The following is a 21,537-nucleotide window of genomic DNA, read 5'->3' on the forward strand; positions in this document are numbered from 1 at the left end:
CACTGGAACAGGTTACCCAGAGAGCTTGTGGAATCTCCATCCTGGGAGCAGGGGGTTGGACTAGATGACCCCCTTAGGTCCTTCCAACCCTAATTTTCTATGATTCCATGACTTACTCAGATCTGGAGGAAAGTAATGGGACGGAGAATGTCTGTCTGCAAGGGCTACCCAGACTTCATATGCGGGCAAGAAGAGGGATTCATAGCTGTACTGTGGGTAAAGAGAGTCAGGTGGTAGAATGCATTAACCAGCAGTAAGCCTGGGGCAGAAGTGTCACAACTTACTTCTGGCATAAAACGGAAGTAAATTATTGTCCCCAAATAGACAAAGAGTAAGTAGGGAGCCGTTTTGTTTCACTCAGGTGTCTGAGCAATCCTGCAACTAATGCACTATACTTCATGTGGTACAGTCTAGTCCTAAGGCATTGGAACAGAAACACTACAGTGTCATTTCTCTTCCTCAAAATAGATATGATAATTGTATTAAAAATGTTAAAATGATGCCTTAGGCTGGTGACATTAACAGATGTGGATGCTCTACTTTTCAGTGTTTTTGTTTCTTTTTTCTCTAGGTTGGAAATATAAGTTCTTTTAATTAATTTCAGGAGGTGGCTAATAATGGAAACTACTTTCTTATTCTGAAAGAGAAACAGTCCCTGCAGAGGCAACTGAGTGCATAAATTCTGAGCCCTTCTGAACAGATGGAAGGATGAATGATAAGAGAAATAGTTTTACTATGGGCAAATCTATCCCAATTAAAGTCAGCTGAAATGTTGTCACTGAGTGCAGCAGAATCAGAATATGGTTCTATACGACTGATCTCTGAATTCAGCATCCCCTTGAACATGACAGTGCCAATCACCATGTTTTTCATAAAAATCAAAGCAGTTTTCAGTATTATGGAGACTATCATCACAATATTAGTAATATTGGAGTATTTAATTTTCCAGAGAGGTGGATGGGTCAACTGTGGAACAAACACAGTATCATACTTTATGTCTTTAAAAATAATATGCATAATAGAAAAGGCAACATAAAGAATGCTATAAATTTAAATATTTCTGTAGGAACCAGTCTGTAATAATGAACAGCAGAAGATTCAGTCTTGCATATCTGCAGAAATATTGCCTCAATACATGTGCAAAATACATTAGAAAATCCTGACTGGCAGCAATAAAGGGATAAAAGCAAAGTGAACAAAAATAGACTCCATCAGAAGGAACAAAGAAAAAACAAGTGAAAAAACCAGAAGGATTTATTTAAAAGGTTGAAGATATTAGAAGTGTTGAACTGCAATGTACCTCTGAAGATTTAAAAAACCTGAAAGTTTTAAAAACCATTTTAAGGTTTTTTTCAAATTACTTTTCAAAATTATTCCTATGAAGGTTGTATTAGAAAAAAATATAGAGGTTATAAGCATCCATACTTACTATAAACTACTTTGGCTGAAAACAGATGTTGCCTTTGTGCTGCCATTAAAAAACTGTGTCACAAAGCCCAAGCAAACAGACATCCATGCCACTTGTCAGAGCACAAATGCCCAAAATCATGGCTGCAATTTTTTGTGGTAATAATTTGTATCACTTTTTATGGTAGGCATCTAGTTTGCTAATGCTGGGAAAGTGTGGGCAGCCCAGAGCTTCTTGAGCTCTCCACATGCCCCGGGCTTCAGAGGCCTGATCCTGTGCACCTTACGGCTACCCCTGCAAGAATTTAAAGAAACCTAAACATTATGAAGAATGCTTCTATCCCTAGCCTCCAATTCTTGCAAAGCAGTTGGTTTTGTAATCCCCTTGTCATTTTTAGGGCAAATTCAATTCTGTCTCAGCCCCTGTTTAATACAAAAATCTCAGCAACGGTCTGCTGGATTTTAAAAAGTGGTATTCAGAAATCAGAGGCTTTTCTCTAGTAGATTGCAAAGAAGTCTTAAGGGAAGTCAACGAAGGACTTTACACTTTTTGCCAATTCCCCCATAGGGTATAAAAAGATGCCACCACCCTTGAAGTAGAATCCTTGAAGCAGAATCAGCTGTGTTGGGATGTGTCCTGGCACAGCTGATCCACTTCACTGGGTGACACAGATATTTGCCCATTGTCTCCCATGTAGGTACTTGAGGCACACTTCTGCAATCAGGGGAACCTGGATCAGTGAGGGGTCTGAACCTGCAAAAGTCCTGTGTAACTATTAATGAAGGTAGTGTAGGCTTTTCTTTTGAATAGTAGTGTTTGTCACAATATACATCAGGGTATATGTGTTGTGGCTTGACCAATGACTGATATGGCTCCTAGGTCAGTCAGGACTGACTGTCACTGGGTTAGTAGCAGATTATTTCTCCAGGAGGTTGGGAGCATTAGGAAGAATTGTAGCATTTCCTGGGGTGCTTGTAAGTCCTACAAATCTAGCCCTTTTTTTAGTAGAGCATTCATAAAAAGTAGCTTGCTGCTTTTTCCATTTGTCTTTGCAACATCAATTAACTAATTAGATGACCACCAAAGACAAAACTATCTTAAATTAAGTGACAATGAGGGTGATCAAACAAGAATCCTGTTAAATTTCCATTGGAAGAAAGGACAAAAACATTTATCTGGAAAAGTGACAAAACTGATGGGACATGCACACAGAAAAACTATAGAAGCTGATTTTTTTTTCTCCTCCTTTGTAAAGAACAGCTTTTAAAAAATGAAGCATGCTTGTGACACATCATTTTGTACATGCACTGTGGTCTGATTATGTTCTTCCTTTAATCTTTAAACAAATTGTGTAAAAATTTTGGGGATTGTTAATATTAAAGTCAAATTTTGGCCTCAGTGCAACGGATGTGATTTTGGAGCAATGTTATTTGAGTGAATGAAGTTGTTTAGTAATTGCACTAAGTGTAACTGAGATTCACGTCAGGCCTATTATTGTCAATAGTCATTAAAAATTATTAACCAACTGTATAATGCAATGAGTTGCAGAGTTTATTGTACAAGAAATCTACAAACTAAGAATAAGGGACTACATATAAAGTTGCATCTATTTATCAGAAAGTAACCTAAATTGTTTTGGAACCTACGGCAGTATATTAGGAACGAGTGAGAGAACTTTGCTGTGATGTGAGTTGAAGTCTTTAACGAACAATGAAAACACTCACTGAAGGTAAAATCGTGCTAAGTCATGCTTCTGGAGAACTAGAAGCATTACGAACAAGAGACTAACTTCTATGATGATCTTTTAAAGTACAGTCCAACACAACACAATGTATCCAGGGACACCAATGCTTAATGTTGCATTAAGAAACTCAGCTCTAAATTTGATCACATAGACAAACAGTATATAGAAATATGAAGAAGGCTTACCTGGTCCAATGCAAAATGATGCTATTATTGCAAGAATGCAAGCTATACTGAGGAAAGGAAGCCAGGATACATGATACTGCAAAACACAATATTACTTGTGTCAATATGATGAGAATACAATATGCTTTCCATGATTCTTTCTATAATCTAAGAAAAGCTTTTCTTAGAAACAACCATTTCCAAAATATTTTATTGAACAATTGGTATTAAAATGTGTATCCATGCAGTACAGTGCCAGGTTTTCTGTATTACAGCAGCTACAAATATTGAACTTCTTCTTATACAGAAATTCAGCTAAGATGTGCAAGAGAGTTCTCTTTCACCGCACAGATTCTGAGACACGGCTACCACGTTCATGAAAGTCAGCATGGTTGTTTTTTTTTTAAATTTCAAAGTATAATATGACAGGATGGCATAATGTAAATGCATGATAATCAGGGATTGATGCTTGGTTCCCAAAGATATTGGGGTTTGTTGAGCTTGACAAAGTGTGTGGTGGTTTTAGCTGAGTAGGTTGGGTTTTTCAGCTACACCCTGATATCACTGAAAAACAACTTAATTGCTCTGACTCTGCAGTCAATGAGTGTGTTATATGCAAAGAACTGTTGAAGGATACTATTCCTGTCTGTATTAAAACAAATAATGCATTTCAATAAACATGAATAAAATACATTTGCCACATAGCCTTTTATTTTTAAAATTTGTGTTCACTAACTCACAGAGCATATGATAAAATGTTACGGGTTATGGCACTAATGTGAACCAACAGAGCTGTAATTTATATCAAGAAACAACTAATGTTGCTCAGTGGAAAGGGTCCAACCATGTGATCTGCTTCACATTCACAGGCCAAGTTTTCCACAGAGGAAGTGCTCTAGGAACTTGCTGTCAGCACTTGCTATCAAGAGGAGCTGGAGATTGCTGCTGGCAGAGGCTGTCACCCTTCCAACCTGCCCATTGTCCCCCTCAGCTCTGCTGCTAATGAGAAGTGAGCTGTGGGCTCATCTGCTGAGCCCCCTGGCTGAAGGGGCTGCGTCCCAAAAACTTGAACAGAGCAGGGAAGCCCAGCGCAAAGGGGATGGTACTTTCTTATAAGTGTTTTTTCCTCTCTCATCTTGATTCCCACCCCCTCTCCTCCCCAGATTAGCACTGGGAAGAAGAACTAGCTTTGAAGGGTGGTTGGGGAAAGGGACGAGGAGTGGTGAGTCATCATGAAATCTGCAGAAGCACCCTAGAATCATAAAAGTAGGGCTGGAAGAGACCTTCAGAGATCATCTAGTCAACCCCCTGCCTGAGGCAGGTCCACCCCTATCCAAGCCATCCTATACATATTAATTTCCTAACTTATTAGTAAAACTACATGGTTAATCCTGACACATTGGTAAGACATAACACCTTAACCTGTCAGATGTAAGGCAGAGGGATGGACCATGGTGGACACTGCCCTTCTGCTGTGAGGGCTGTTAAAATACACTCAAGAGATCCAAGGAAAAGGACTATATCCCTGCTACAGAGAAAGGCAAAAACCCTCACGGTCTGTACCAACCTGACCATGGGATAAAATCTGTTCCTGACCCCAAATGCAGCACTCAGCCCTTCAGATATTTGAAGATTACTATCGTGTTCCCACTTAAGCACCTTTTCTTCAAGCTGAGTGTGCTCCCTTCAACCTCTCTTCCTGTGATTTGCCTTCCAAGCCCTTTATTATTTTTGTCACCCGCCTCTGCATCTTATCTTCTCCATGTCCCTTTTAAAATGTGGAGCCTAAAACTGCACACAATACCCTAGAAGAGGCCTAAGAGGCACTGCATAAAGATGAGCTATCAGTTTCCATATCTTGCATCTAATGCTTCTTCTGATACAGCTCTAAACTGCATTAGCTTTTCGCACAGCTACGTCGCATTGCAAACTCATGTTGAGTTTGTGATCCACCAAGACACCCAGATCCTTCTCCAAAGTGCTGCTAACCAGCCAAGTTTCACCCATTTTGTATTTGTGTTTTTCGTTATTCTTCCTGAGATGTAGCACCTTGCATTTGTCAGCACTGAGCTTCATCCTGGTACCTCCAGCTCACTTTTTCAATATGTCAAGAACTTTCTGAATTGTGCCCCTGTCCTCCAGTGTGTCTGCAAGCTCTGGGGCAGCAGAGTTCAGCATGAGTCAAAGGGTGACCCCTGGCAGGAGGGGGATGGTGGTGGAGAGAACAGTCCACCTTGGCCTACCCAGTCCCAATCAGAAGATCAGGGCAGTTCATCCCCTGAGGCTTCCTGGAAAAGGGCACCACCTGCAGTGCACCTGAACACAGCTGGTCTTAGTAGGACAATCTCGGTGGTCAATCCCCCCAGGCCATAGGCATCAGGCCCCACCTACTCCAGCCTTAAAAGCTAGGCCCAGCTTGCAGTACTCTGTCTGGGCAAAAGCTCCTGACTGCTTTCTTGCTTTATTTCTGGGATCTTGGGCCCTGACTCTTGTTTATTCTAACCTGCCTTTGGCTCCTGATTCCAGTCCTGACTCCTGTTATACTCTGACTCCAGCCCTGAATCTTGGCATATCCTAACTACAGCTCTGGCTCTGGCATGTCCAAACTTGATTCTGGCTCCTGGCTTATCCTGACATCGGCTGCAGCTCTCTGGCTCCCTGGGAACCTGGCTCTTGGACTTCCCCTGTATATCAGGTGACCTTTCCCAACTGCCTACACCCTGGCTCTTAATAGACTTGGCCAAACACTATCACCCTGTGTGTAACATGCCAAACACTCAAATGAAAGAGTAATACAAACAAGCTGCAAAGATATTCTACATTTAATAAGTAGTATTTCTGAGTTTGGATCACCATTTTTGTGGCTTGTTATCAAGTGATAAATTCTTTGAGCACGTATTATGTGACAGTTTATTGCTCCATTAACACATTAACCACATGTTTATATATAATGCCTGCCAAGGGCAGCAAAAAGGAACCTAAACTGTGAAGTTTGGACCTTAGTCCAATTCCAAAGTCCTCAGCACATTTTATAGGAAAAAAAGAGCTCAAATTCAAACTGGTTAACTTCCTCTGAATTTAAGTCTGCTTGTAGCCTGGAGTCATGGTTCAGGTCAAATTTAAAGGCAAAGGAATGTCACTGATTTATAAGAGCTAGCCTAATTATTATCAAAGTCACGATATATAGTAAAGAAATTGGAAGACACAACTTTTCAATCTATATTTCAATATATAACAACATTTGCTATAGTCTTACATAGTTAGGTGTCTTAAGTTTGCCATGACAACAAAGTCTGTAAAGTACCATTTTATGGTACGACACAAACTTGACTATAATAATGGGGCTATAAAATGACACAGTGCATTTACATACCATGCAAATAAACTCTCTTCAACCTCACCAAAAATTAAAAACTTGTATTAATAGTGGGGCTCATTTTAGATACTTTAGCAAAGACAGAAATATCTCAACTTAGAAAAAAAAATTGCCTGAAGTCTGTCAGAACTCTACTTGTCAAAATCCTGACAAGCTTCAAGAACAAGAGAAAACTGTACATGATTATTCATCCACAGGAAGATAAACAAGGCAGCCATTAAACTGACTTCAGCTAAGTGCTAGGATTTGTTTAATAATTTTTTTCTGACATAGTCACTTGTGAAGTCATTGCTAACAATATGTCTCAAAGCCAGGTTCTGCCATTCAACAAATAATGAATGTTCATATAATGAGTAAAAATATCAGAATTGAATTTCAAAGTTTCAGTGGTACTGGAATGTTTTCTCTCCTGGGTTTTTTCCTTATAATTTTGCTCATTTCATGTTTCCAGAAAAAGAAACAAAAACATCACCAGTGAACAGAAGGCTCAGACAGAATTAAAGTAATTGCAAAAAGAACAAAAGCACAAAGGCATAAAGCATGGAATATAGCAAAGTGGGCCAACCTTTTTGGCAGGCACACCACAAATTAGCCCTGTGCCCTCCCTGCATGCCACTCTGATCCCCTTCTCCTGCCCAATCTGCTATTTTGATCGTTGCTCCCTGTCCTATGACCCCTGCTTCACTGCTGCTCTGTTTACTGTTCCTTGCCCTATCCCCTCCACAGTCTGATGTATGCCACACACACAGGCTGCTGTGCCACTTGTGGAAAGTATGCTGCAGGCTGGCAACCCCTGGAATATAGCCCTGCTAAACAGTGGGTAAAGTTAACTTCAGAGAGGTATTTGATTCCCTGAATGCCTGGACCTCATTGGTCAGAGCTGAATGAGACAACCTTTTAGGCCCAATTATGACGACTAGCAATCACACATTGAAAAAAGGCTTGGAACTGAACGGAAGACAGAACTTCAAATCCCCATTTCAGGATAAAAGGTCATTTAATCACAAATTGTGGAGGCCTGTGAAAATGAGCTGAAACCAAGTAGTGATAAGCATGTGACTTAAAAAAAAATTGAGACTATTTATGTGGTGAATATACTGTACCTGTAAAGTCAAAGATGTTGTAAGTACAGCAAAGAAAACAACCATCAAACCAAAACCTCCGATGAGAAGAGGTCTACGTCCAAGTCGTTCAATAACTAAGCCCTGAGGAGGAAGAAATAACATTTTACTTCCCTGAAGAACCAATATACAGCTTTGATAACAATAAATTCTTATGGTGAATAACTTTAGTGTAATGAGTGCAATGTAAAATGTATAAACAGTAACACCTAACTTTATTTTCTTAGTTCTCATCTACTATCTGTTTGTAATTAGAGTCCAACTGCCCAACTTTATTTATTTTGAAAACTAGGTAAGTAAATATTTAGCACTGTTAACTGAAGACAGAGTCACAGGTGTAACTAACCTCTTTTTATGCTTGGTAGAGAGCAGCAATAGAAATATGCATGTGTGCGCATGTGTTTACGTGGTGGGTGGCAGCAGGGAATGCTGAGCACGTGGGTCAGGCTTACCTGGCCTGGTGGCAGCTTCTGTTGCCACTGCATGGTCTACCCACCCTAGCTTGTTGCTGTTGCTGCTTTGGCACAGGCTCCCTAGGGAATTGCCATTCTGGCATCCCCTCTAAGTTTGTGTCTAGAGCTGGTACCCTGCTCCCCCACCCCTAGTTATATTGCATGACAGAGCTAATTTGTAACATTTGGATAAACTGATTTTCCGCCTCACAGAACAATAAGGAAATTATAGATGAAAAAAGGTAAAATTCACAATGATTGTTTTAAAGCACAATGTTATAGTTTTTTTTCCATTAATATGGTGAGTGCATAACTTAGTATTGCAGGGGTTTAGGTTGTAGCTGTGTTGGTCTAAGGACATAAGCAGACAAGGTTCCTTGGGTGAATTTGATATCTTTTATTAGATCAACCCAAATAGTTGGAGAAAAGTTATTAAGCAAGCTTTCGGGTTCAAAAACCCTTCGTCAGGCTAAGGAAGTTTCAGCAGTTGGTATGTGCTCTTCCTGGATGGTTAGTATTGTGTTTAACTTCTGACATAACAACTTAATAAAAATGAGTATACTTTATGGGTAAGATTACAGCAATTTTTGCAACAGTTTCACATTATTAAAAAAAATCAGGATATTTTTCTGCTACAAAGGAATGAAGAAAGCCCTAAAAAGGCTTGAAACAAAAAGTATTAGATTTTCCTAGATTCAGGTATTTTAAATAGACAAATTATATACATTTTGCATCAGATAGATAAGAACATCTAGTGTGTCATTCTTATCAATAATTACTGTAATTACTAATTACAATTACTTTCTTGTGCAGAAGGGATAAAACAGTTATTTGAAGTCTAAGAAGTATGTTTCAAATAACTGCTTCCAATTAAATGTCTGCCACGCAGATAATTACTTTAGGCTAAAAGACTGTTTTCAAGCATCACCCAAGCAGAAGGCGATACAAATCCTAGCTTCACTCTATTAGCATTGCCAGATGGCATGGATGCTCCCTGATCCACTGGCAGGCACGAAGCCTTTAGGCATGAAGGAAGAGGAAATCTCTTGTGCAGTGGTGTCAGGAGTCAGGGCAGCAGGCTAGCTAAATTGCCACCAGCTGGCTCTGGTTAGCTGAGTGGGCCTGTCTGCCAGCAGCATACTTCTAGCTGGCCTATTTGCTCACATGAGCAGGGCTGCCAGTTTATAAGCAGCGATTCTTACAGTGCTCAACATGGTCCTCAACAGGAATGATGTCTCCCTTTGGTTCCCAGTTCCCAACTCAACCCCTTTGCTCTCGACCTGCTGGCTTCTGACACGCTCTTCCCCCTAACTCCTGATTTCAGTCTAGAGCCCTGTCTTCTGACAGCTGGCTTTGGTTTTCTAATCTCCCAAGTACCATTTCTTCATACCTACAGCTGCCTATTCTGGACCTGCTGTTAGCGACTACAATCTAGATCCCTTCTTCCCGTTCCTGGCTCATGGCTATCCAGGGTGACTGCCTCTGCTTCAAGCCCTTAATTTGGCCTCCTGCCCTGCTGTTTACTGATCCCCTGATTCTTGACTCCAGTCTAGACCTTGTCTGTTCCTGATCCCTCCAGGGTCAAGCTCCAACCCCTCACTCCCCGCGCACTGGTCACACTCCTGACAAACAGTTGCTCCCTCCATAATCACTTCTGCTAGCAGTTTTGGAAGAGGCATTAGGGTCATAACCGCTTTAAACTCTACCAGTCCTCACCCTTTTGTAAAGCTAGCCCAGACAGCAGGCACATGTCCAAATTGCATATTGCCAGAAAAAGGGTTAACACTGGACTCTGCCCCTGCTGCTTTCTGTCCCAAGAGGAGCGGCACCCATTATGCAGCACAGCCTCTCCGTGAAAAAGCTAACTATAGGACATGACTAGGATTTTTTTCCCCCTACAGTTTGGTTTCCAAAAGGGCAAGGTGCATATCTTATTTGGAGACATGTGGTATGTGAGAAAATATGGAAATAAAGCCAAAGTTAGAAAATGGGTCTGGTTTAGATAATTTCCTGTGTTACAAGCAGGGTGGAGATGCATGGTATAAATGACCATTCTTCTCATTAAGATATCATTTGACTTCCCTAATTTTTTCTCAAAGTTTATTCAAAGAGTTATAGGGAAGACAGAAAAAAACTTATATCAAGTCTCACTTTTCACAAGCTGGTGTGCATTTTTCCACACATGCCCATTATTATCCAAACTGATTGCAAAGTAGTACCCAGAGGTCCTGATCAGGATCAGAGACTCACTTCAAGGTGCTATTTTAATACAGAAAAAGACACAGGCTGGAAACACGTTACCTTTGTGCTACCATAACCAGAAGGCACAAAGTGAAAACAAATATGCATTCATGCTTTTTGTCATGCCACAAACGCCTTTGTGGCCATGCCAAAAGGTAGCGATAATTTATGTTGCTTTTTCCCACTGTGGATGTCTATTTGCTCTACGGAGGGTGAATGTGGGCTTCCTGGAGCTGGGATCCACACCAGGCAGGAGATCCTGGGGCTTGAGGGAACCATTCCTGCATGCCCCAGGAATGCCCATGCAAAACTGGGCCCCTCAAGCTCTGGGAGCACCTGCCCAGCTTTCCCAGCATAAAGGCATGTCCCTGGGAATCTCCAGGACACATTTGTATAAGAGGGGAACCCTGGCTTTCTCTGCTTACAGAGATGCACCCCAGATTCCTGGGAGTACAACTCTATAAGCAAGGAACACATCACCTGTTACCTCACATGACCAATGGGTGGGACAATGAGCAATGCATGTTTCGCCCAATGAAGTGGATCAGCTGTGCAGGGACACATACTTGTACAGTTGATCCATTTCATTAGGTGAAGCCTATTTATAACCAGATTGCCTGTCTCAAAGAACCCCTAAATACAATTCCTGGTGCTGAAAGACTCTAGCAAGAAACTATACCTTAGTTTTGTTCAGTACTTTGAAGAAAATTATCAGTTCAATTTCTTCTCTGACAAGCCATAGATGTCAAAGAACTACAGGAAATTGTGCAACCTCTTGACAATAATAAGCAGCAAACTTCAGCATCAATAGAATATGAAGAGTCCTAGGAACTTCCAACTCAAGATCTCTCTGAGCTACATGGTGCTAACTTTGTCAGTGTTGTATATATGTCATTTGACAATGCAATTTTTAAATGTTAACAACAGACTTAAGACCCCTTTATTTTCATGAAATGCATGCTTTTAACTCAGGCACTAGCCTTCAGGTGAGTAAAACACTTAAGCTCATACTTAACCTTAAGCTTCAAGAGAAATACATTATTATTAATTGCTTTGCTGGAACGATATGTCTTGCTGAACCAAAGCTATGAAAGTTTAAGTACGTATTTAGCCTGACAGATTAAAAGTTGCAGTGCTTTGATTCTGATGGATAGACAAGCATCCAAAGTGTCCCAGGGAATATTCAGAAAGGCACAACGTGTACTTCTTCAAGAGAAGTTGGTAGAATCCTGCTACATAGGAAAGCAAGCAAGGTAGACACAATGTAAGGAGATCTTCATATCTGGATGTAATCCAGCAAAGGTGGAGTTGTGGGGCCTTTTGATAAGGGTCTAGAAGAGCAATTCGCAGCGTGGAGCCTGTACAAATTCTAGAACAATATACTGTAAAACAGGTCTGATCTGAAATGTTTCTTAATAACTAGTATTTAATCCCATTCTACATTCCTTTCGAGGAATGCTGAAATTCTGGTTGTTGGCTATTTTTAAGGGGTGCATTTATTTTTGCTGTTCTACCTATGATCATTTAAGAATGTCTCTCTCTGATATTCTGACCCTTTATACAAGAGTTTGCAATAGAAAATGGAACACATTTAAATTCACACGGACAATGTCCTATTTGTTGTGTAGACTACAGTGACGTAACTGTTCTATCTCACTTCGGACATGTAGCTCCTTGTCCACTTCCCTCTGACAGCCAGTCTAAGCAGATGGCTGACAGCAATAAGAAGTTCTGTCCTTATACTCACTGGGTATATCTACACATGAAATTAATGTATCTGAATTTTCTGAGCAGAAGATTCAGGTGCATAGGGCATGTGTCTGCACATGCTTCTCTTTCAGGAGCAAACTGAACTTGACAGGAACAATCTTGTCCAGGGCTGTCTCTGCCCTGCTCTGCCCTCCTGAAGCAGCCAGGGAGAGCCCCAGGCTCTCCTGGGTGACAGCCATGGGCTGGCAGGGAGCTCTGGGGGCCTCCAGGAGGCAGAGGGAGAGGTATCCCGGCTCTGGGGGTATCTCCCTCCCAGCCGTGTGGTGAACGGGGCTGGCCTGAGCCCTTGGGGGCAGGGGGAGCTGTCTTGGCTCCAGAGGCAGCTCCCTTGCAGCCGCATGGAGACTGGGGCCAGCACGAAGCCCTAGAGGGTGGGGGAACCAGTCCTGGTTCTTGCTTTCATTCCCGGAGCTGGGACAGCTCTCCTCACTCTCCAGGGCTCGGGGCTTAGCCAGGTAGCTGTTGTGGTCCCCTGCTGCCTGGGGTGACTGGGAGCAATTTACTCCAAGCCAGCCTCTACACGGGCACTTTGGCACATTAGTTTAAAGTGCCATTTTCTAGTACCTGTTTCTGTGGGTACTAGCAAATGGTGCTTTAAATTAATCTGCTGAGCAGTAATTGGTGTGTACATGTAGAGGCTGATGCTTTACTGTGCATTAGATTAGCCTAATGTGCAGTAAAGTGTCTTGTGTAGATGTGCCCACTGTTGTGTTTCTCTAAGCTTAATATTAATGGATGCAGCAAACCAGGGATGAAGCTGAATGGGGTGAGGCTTGCGCTTAGCTAACCCAGCTGCTCTCAACACTGATCATCAGGTTAGAGTCTAGGGCTAGGCTGGACTGAGGGTGCCCCCACTCCCCACAACAGCTACTGCACAGAAAGAAAAACAAGAGTCACAGGGCCAGAGAGAAAACAAGGGATGTTAAGTCTATAGGCCAGTGAGTAGGGCACTTCACTGGGGTAAGAGAAGAGTTCTGCATTCCAGTCTCTAACCCAGGATGTGCTGATATTTTATTTTAAATAGCCAATGGATAAAATGCATCAAATAACATTGGAAGCAGGGCCGGGGACCCAGGGGTTCAACTCCTATACAAGTGCCTACTCATTGGCGATGGATGTGGGCTCCTTCTTACTTGCACTTTCTGGTCCCATGATTACAGGACCACTGACCAATGTTAAAAATAGGCGCGATGGGATTTGATGTGCAGTCCCAACAATTGTGCCTCCTGCCACGTCATACATGCATGGCAGGAAGCTATGATTGTGGGACTGGGCTTCAGGTCCCATCGCATCATATTGCCAGTGCAGAGGAATCCTGGTCCCAGGCTCCCCCTGCACCGGCAGTCTTCACTCTTGTGGCTGGGAGCCCCATCAGCTGATGAAGCTCCCATCTGCAGACATGCATGGTGCACCTCTAAGGCTGGGAGCTCCAATCACTGACAGGGCTTCCAGCCACAGGGACACATGGCGCACCCCCATGCCTGAGAGCTCTGAACACTGATGGGGCTTGCAACTGACCAGGGCTCCCAGATGGGGAAGCTTACTCAGCTGAGACCTGCAATCAGCTGACCAGTGCTCCCAGCCTCCACAGCACACAAGAGTGTGGAGTGGAGGCTGGGAGCAATGACCAAATGTTTGATTAAAAGCATGGGAGTAAAGAGTGACAAAGTCATTACCCACATTTTGTGTTTTGTGTTAATCATGTTGTAAGTGTAACGTGTCAGGTTCCTCCCCACATGGTAGCCATATTACAATGGGAAAGGCAGACAGTATGCTCAGCACAACTTAGCATCTATGCTGGAAAATGGCTGGTGTGTTCTTGAGACCCCTCAAGTTGAGGAGGGAATTCACACCAGGTCTTACTTCCTGAGTGCTTTAATGATTAAGTTTTATGTGAAAGACTCTCCCCTCATTCCTTTAAAAGAAAACCAGAGAGACATTCATCCCACTCAAAGAGATGACTTAAGAGCCTACACTTTGAAGCCGAAGTGTAATCATGGGTTTCAGCCTGTGAATCCAAGTTTCATGCAGACACCTCAGCTTGGGAGAGTGGTGGGATTTCAGAAACACCCCTCTCCATGTCTCTTACTGGCTGGATGAGGCATCTTCCTGCTCAGCATACTGAATGTTGTATCCCCCATTCTTAGGTACCTCATCTTCTCCATTTACAATATAGGGAACTTTGGTGCCAAAATCCGGTTTGCGAATTTTACTGTTCAGCAGGAAAATAAAAGTTCCGCAGAGAAACATTTAGTGTTCCATACTTGAAGCCAGACTGAAAAGGGACAATGTGATTAAACCAATTACAATCAACCCACAAATTAAGGGGCTGGATTTTCCCTGCAGTAAAAGTGAATCACTATTCCCACTCCCAAATTTTAGTGCTCTTTAAACTTTCCTGGGGTGGTGGCTCTTTTCTGCCACTACAATAGTTTTGGATGTTGTGTTTCCTTGCAGGGTGATAGAAATCTACATATTGTTCAGCTCATAAGTTTACTTCATAAAGATCATATTCACTTACATTTGAAAAGTACAAAATGAAGATGAAAGTATGCTTAATAAGTATTTAATTTATGATTAATTAGTAAATCTTTTCCTCTGTACAAGAAAATATAGTTCTTTTATGCAGTGAATAAATCATTGAGTGTTCTTTAGTTTTGAATTACCAAGCATAGTTGATAGCATTTTCATTAGATTAAGAGAAATACATTTAATCATCTAAAAATTCATACCATGAAATTTGTTATGTGGGATAAACAACTTAGCATGGCAGTCACTTTGGGATGCCAAATGTTTGCTCATGTGGACAATTACTTATGGCTGCCTAAAATTATGGATGATATTCTGCATAAATATTGCTCTAGATAAAATTATCAGTTTTCTATACCATGCCTAATTTTATTAAGCAAAAGCAAAAAATGTAAAAGAAAAAAGGAAACAAAAAGTAACCATTTTAAAAAGCTGGCAATCTTTCCACAAATATTCTAGAGAAAGAGAACCCAACACTTAAAATATTTTACAGGGAGCTGTTATATACTTGTATAGAGCATGTTGACTGAAGGAAGGTGATTTTCTTACCTCATAAGTTATTAGTACTGATATTTGTTTTTCTTCAAGGGTTGCATCAACTAGTAGTATTATTTGTCAATCGTTCCCAGGAGACATATCATAGGGACACTTTCTACCCGAAGTTTCTGATACTGTTTTAAGGATATTCTGCCTAGTAAATATGTCTATATACCTTACCAAAAATATATTTGCTATATTTTTTGCTGCTTTTACTACCAAATTCTTTGCTGTCTGTATAACATTATGTCTAAGAGCATTATGCACGACCCACCCACTGTCTGGTCCATTTACCACCTCAGCAATCCACTTACTACCTATGATGATGGAAATCCTAAATTCTATTCTTAATGATGGCTTGGTTTCATTTATATCCTTGTTGCTATAAATAAACACTTTCTTCTAGATCCTAAATGGAATATAACTAAGAGCACCCCATAAGATGAGCAGTTCATGAATGATACAGTAGATCATCAAAAGAACAATGAAACTGACTGTACATGGTGTGATGACAAATGAAGATGAGAAATAAACTGTGAAAAATATGTGCACGCATACACACAGCTCTTCCACAGCCCCATTCTCTTCTGGTTACAGTTATCTTAGCAGTTACTTAATGCTTGTGTCTCTGGACAGGGGCAATAAAAAAGTGCTAGAGGATTCCTGAAATCAAATTAGTCTGCAAAACAACAGCTCAATGCATCCTAGAGAGCAAGTTTGAAAGGTTGGCAATTTCCAAACACCAATATTTCTGTAGATATAGCAAATGGACCGAATATAAACTAAAGGAATTACAAATACACCTCTGGGGCATGAGAAACTTACTGAATAAAGTGAAGATAACAGGAACTAACTAGACAGATCAACCTTCTATTCTGTGGCAACAACGTGCTCTGAATATATTCTACATACTGATATCGGAAAAACCCACTGAAAAATGAGGGATATTATTTTTAGATGGTTTCATGACACAAAAGTTTACAATATGTAGTTCCTACCAGGAAAAAAAATAAGCATCCTCCCAATATAAAATAGTAGCCAAATTACTTTTTATGCATTTATCTTAAACAAAGCAATATTAAAATAATGCACTTTTATTTGACAGAGTGGTGATATGTCAAAATTGAGATCTCTGCAGAGCTAAAAAATACAGGTGGAAAAGTAAAATGATCAAGAAGATTTTTGTGACTTTTAAGATTCTTTATATCCTGGCTTATTAAAAAAATGGTTTTGATAGTCTGTTTTAGCTCAATATTTAGGAGGTCATAAAGTTGTTGTTATCCCACTAGAATGGATTTTTGCCAGAACTATTCCTCTGATATTTAAAAACAGATGTGACTCTGTATATACAGTTAATAGGAAATATAAGACAGATAAGTGCCAAATAAAAAAGTAACAAATCAAGAAAATGAAATCTGTTTTGCAACATTTAATTCCCCAAACTTATTATTCTTTATTATAATGGAATGGAAAAATACACCTGCAGATGCAAAAAAACAGTTTAACTACAGAAAGAGGTTTAGTTTTAATTTGTCAGTTTGTTACCTAATGCTGGCTAATTAACTTCACTGTTTTGAAAACAACCCAAAATTGTGCGTCTATCTAAAGCTTCAGGGGGTACTTTTAGTGTCTAAATCTAGTGTTTAAAACATGACAAATACATATCAAAATTGGTAGTGAATGTAGAAGTGGATGGCATCTTGGGCAGCAGTGACCACAAACTGATTGAATCAAGATCCTGAGGTAAGGAAGGAAGGGGACCCTGGACTTCAGAAAAGCAGATTTTGAATCAGGGAACTGATGTGCAGCATCCCCTGGGAAGCCAGCCTGTGGGGGAAAGGAGTCCAGGAGAGCTGGTTGTATTTTAAAGAAACCTTACTGAGGGCACAGGAATGGACCACTCCGATGTGCAGAGCGACTAGCAAGTATGGCAGAAGACCAGCTTGGCTGAGCAGAGAACTCTAATCCCTAATACCAGCCCACATGTAGAGTGTGACACTTTGCTGCAAAGCTAGTCAACTGTGCAGTAAAGTGCACGCGTAGGTGCACCCACTGGGGGTAAGCAGTGCCAGCATGGAACGTGGGATCCACATTATTGTTGTTTTTGTTTATCTTTATCCTGCTCTCTGCAAATTCATTCAAAGCATCTGATGAAGCAGGCTGTACCTACTCTAAATCAGTTATCTTACTATACGGTGAGAGAGGTAGTCAGCCATGTTAGTCTGAAGTCAGATAGAAGGCAGAGTAGATTTGCATTTGATAGACTAAACCAGAGACATTTATAGCATAAACTTTTGTGACTCCATCATCCAATGAAGTAAGCTTGGGCCCACAAAAGCTTATGCTGTATCATCGGTATTAAACTTATCTGGTCCTATGGGTCATATGAGTAGTTTAGAACTGTTCCACATGCTGGATGAATGCAACAGGTAGGGCCATCTGGGGGGCAGGGGGCAAATCGGGGTGACCGCACTGGGCCCCATGCTTTGGGAGGACCCACAGAGCCAGGTGGAGCAGTGGCAGTGCGGAGCTGGGTGGAGCGGTGGCTCTGCGTCCAGCCACTTGCTACCCTCCTGTCCCCACCCCCGCTGCTGACAACGGCAGCTTCTTCAGGTCTGGGATTGGAGGGGAAGGGGGGCAGGCGGGCCACATGGGCTGATTTGTCCCGGGAACCGCACCCTGCTTGGGTCACCTCTGGGCACAGGGCTAGCCTTGAGGTCTGGATCAAGCCCACAGATCCCCTCCCATGCTGGATCCACTGCATGTGGTCCTAATTCTGACAAGTCCCCAGAACTGGTGAGAAGAGGCCTGGCATCCTGCTGTTACCATAGAAACAAGCCACAATCCCAATCTTTTTCCTGAGTTGCTGCTGGGGCTCCAACACCACTCTTGCTCAGGTGCTTGACAGCCAAGCTGGTGACAGGCATGGCACAGGAGTCGGAGCAGCCCTGCATCTTCTTCCTGCAGCAGCAGCCAAATGCCTGGGTGAGAGCTGTGGTGCTGGAGCCCAAATTACCATGGGTAGATGCCCAGTGCTGCAGGTGCTTGACTGCTACTGCAGGAACAAGTCTCGGTGCTGCTGAGGCTCCAGTGGTGTGGATCTCAGTCAGACACTACATTACCACCACAGGAAGGTCAGACTTGGGGCAAAAGTCTGTGGACTGGATAATCTAGATCGGTGGGCTGTATCTGGTCCATAGGCTGTATGTTTGGCACCCCTGTGCTACATAGATCTCTGATTTAGTTAGTTTATAAAGTGCAAATCTATTCTGCCTTTCATGTATAAGGTGCCACCCTGTCCTGCCTTGTGTCTAATTTCAGACTAACACTACTAACTACATCTCTATTTTCTTCTACTATTTAACATGAAAGGCTGGTTTACAAATATTTGTATGTAGACCTTCTGTCTAATTAACTTCTGTGGGATAAATGTCATAACATCACTTCTTAATAGCTTAAGGGATAAGCTGCTATTTATGAAGTCCAAAGGACATATTCCTTTCTCTGCCCTGCAGGTACAGAACTAGATCTGGAGCAGGGATCTAGTTGCCCATAAAACAGCCACATAAGGTAGCTTCTCAACCTTTCTTCTTTCTACGCTACAGTTTTTATATCTTCCATACAAGGGTTCTTGCCATACATTACATTATAAACTTCCCAATATTTTTCTTCAGCTTCGCAGCTCTCTATCAGGATGTATCAACCTACTATATAGCTGCTCTGAAGTTTAAATACCATCCCAAAGTAGATGGTACCTAGACAGCCAGGTAGCTGGGACTTGTACTGGATCTAACTATGGTATTTTCCAGCTATTGAAATCAACTGAATATTTTTGCTAAAGTATTTTAACATGAAAAATTAATCAGTAACATTTATGTCAGCATTAAATTATTTTAAAGTGATCAATTGCCATAATGTTTTATATATAAAGAATCTTTATAATGCAACTTACAGAAAAAACAGCAGCCAAGGTTTCAGTAGCACCAGTGCTCAAGGTAACATAGGGGATGGTATCATGGTTGATCCCAGATGCGCTGAAGATGCTGTTTGTGTAGTACCAGATCTGTATCAATGTGAAGCAAGCACTTCATTAGTTGCACTGATTTGACATAGAGGTCTTCAACATATAATTCAAACATATGACTGAAGGACTAGAATCTTACATGTGGAGATTCAATAATATTTGAGGGTCCACTCATTTAAGTAGCTGAGTGCCGACATCTATATCTTGTCTATATGTGACATAGTTGGGAAAGTTAATATGAATGAAAAGTGTGAATTTCAAACTGGTGGCATCTATGGACAGTCCACGATCCCTGCTGGCCACCACTGCCAGCGGGATCTGCAGGTGGTTGCCAACCCCAGGTCAGCACATGCCAACACCATGCCAACAGCGCCAGCGGAATCTGCGGGAGCTCCCCCGCTTACCACTGCCGCAATCCCGCCACCGCCACTGCCACCGTGCCCCCAAACACCGACGGCACACATCGTTCATGATTACAATAATTCAACCACAGAAATATTTTTAAATCCCAATTTAAAACCTATTTTATGTAAACAAATTTTGCATACTTGGCAGAATTTAATGAGGAAATACAAAATAAAAAATGGGTTTTAAAGCACCCAATTTTAATGACTTAAAATTCTACCTAATATTAAAAAAAAAGTATACCCTATATCAGAAGATTTGATTCCTTTGAGCTGGTCAGTTTCAGTTATATATTTTTCTCCTTTTCTCCCTGAAACAAGTATATCTATGGGTTTCTTTATGCAGTTTCTGTATATAACTTGAACAGTCTCTTTCTTTCTGTAGGTGTCATTTTATTTCACTTATACCTTTAGCGGATAAATTGTAAGAAAGAATGGATGACAAGATAATTTCACTTCTTTTCTTAACAAAGTATCCACAACAAAGAATAAAATAGCCTGTCATTAGCACTGAAATCTTGTAATTTAAAGAAAACAACATCTGTTTGCTCAGTCTTTTATACTTTCACAAAAATGTGAAGCAAATCTTTTAGGCTTCTTCCTACCATTTGTTAAAGAGTTCTTCTGTCACCCAGGGCCCTTATACATATGAAGTAGGTTTAGTCCTTAGGGTTGCATTCTATGCCACCTCAATTGAAATGGTGAGCTTTTAATTGAAACAGTGGGTATTTTTCGTCACTGTATATACGTTATTGACCTGGTGGCCACAGGTGCCTGCTTGAAGGCAGAAAGCAGAAATGGCGAGGGGCCGAATCCTTTTTTTTTTTTTTGGAGGAGCCTGCACGCCTCTCCCACGGCTGGGGTCCATTCATCTGTCAGCTTAATCTCTCGCTCCCCAGCCATGGGAAAGGTGGGTAAGCTTGCAGAAAAAAATGAATCGGGCCCCTTGCCACTTCTGTCTTCAGCAGGTTCCTGTGGCTGGCAGGACATCTGGGGCCGCCTGGGAAGGGGCTGACTTGACCCTGGGGCAGCGTGGGAAGGTGGCAGGAAGGCGGCTGGGTGTGCTGGTAGCTGAAGAAGGTGGTGTGGACAGTGCACAGGGCACTGGAAGCACGGGTGCACTCAAGAAAGCTAGTAGCCCACCTGGGCAGCCCCATGCCCTATCCGCACCTTCTTCTCCAGCCTCCAGCACACCCAGCTGTCCTTCTGCTGTTTCCCTGCACTGCCCCAGGGGCAAGCCAGGTCATTCCCAGGTGGTCCCAGGTGTCCTGCCAGCCACAGGAGCCTGCTGAAGGCAGAAATGGTAAGGGGCCCTCTCCTGCAGCCAGGGGGCAAGCTGACTAATGGCTGCAATTTTCCAAGCTGCAATGTTGCAAACTAAACTACACTGGGATGTAGCTTAATTTGCAACAATGCAAACTCATTTAAAACTCCCCAAACTTGCGTACATGGAATGTGTAATGTCATTAAGCCACACAAAGGGATATTGTCACATGCACATCATGACATCGTCATGTGCACAAACGCTCCCAAATTCTATGTCCAGCACTGTCATTAAGCCTCTGTCGCCTCTGTATTATTTTGGACAAGTTACTTCAGGTAAAATTTTCATCTAAGTCACCTAAGGACCTAAGTCATTTTTGAAAATAGTACTATGATATCCAAAAGCCACAAAGGAGTTATGCTCCTAAATGCCTATATCACTCTTTAAAATATTACCTCTTGTGTACTTGTGTTTCCTCTTCCACCTTTGTTAGATTAACTCTT

The 21,537-nt window shown here is 41.7% G+C and overlaps 1 protein-coding gene across 3 annotated transcripts in view; it reads right to left on the bottom strand.

Annotated features, from left to right (window-relative positions):
• The window catches only part of SLC2A9 (solute carrier family 2 member 9), a 211,408-nt gene that overhangs the window by 68,649 nt on the left and 121,222 nt on the right, over window positions 1-21,537 (bottom strand). For all 3 annotated transcript variants that reach the window (XM_019479664.2, XM_019479681.2, XM_019479686.2), the window contains 3 exons: window positions 19,295-19,405; window positions 7,796-7,897; window positions 3,338-3,413 (listed from right to left, as the gene is read on the bottom strand). In XM_019479664.2, the coding sequence (XP_019335209.1) occupies window positions 3,338-3,413; window positions 7,796-7,897; window positions 19,295-19,405 (289 nt within the window). The remainder of the gene's footprint in view (window positions 1-3,337; window positions 3,414-7,795; window positions 7,898-19,294; window positions 19,406-21,537) is intronic.

The sequence above is a fragment of the Alligator mississippiensis genome, chromosome 2 (assembly GCF_030867095.1).
Source record: "Alligator mississippiensis isolate rAllMis1 chromosome 2, rAllMis1, whole genome shotgun sequence".
Lineage (NCBI taxonomy): Eukaryota > Metazoa > Chordata > Crocodylia > Alligatoridae > Alligator > Alligator mississippiensis.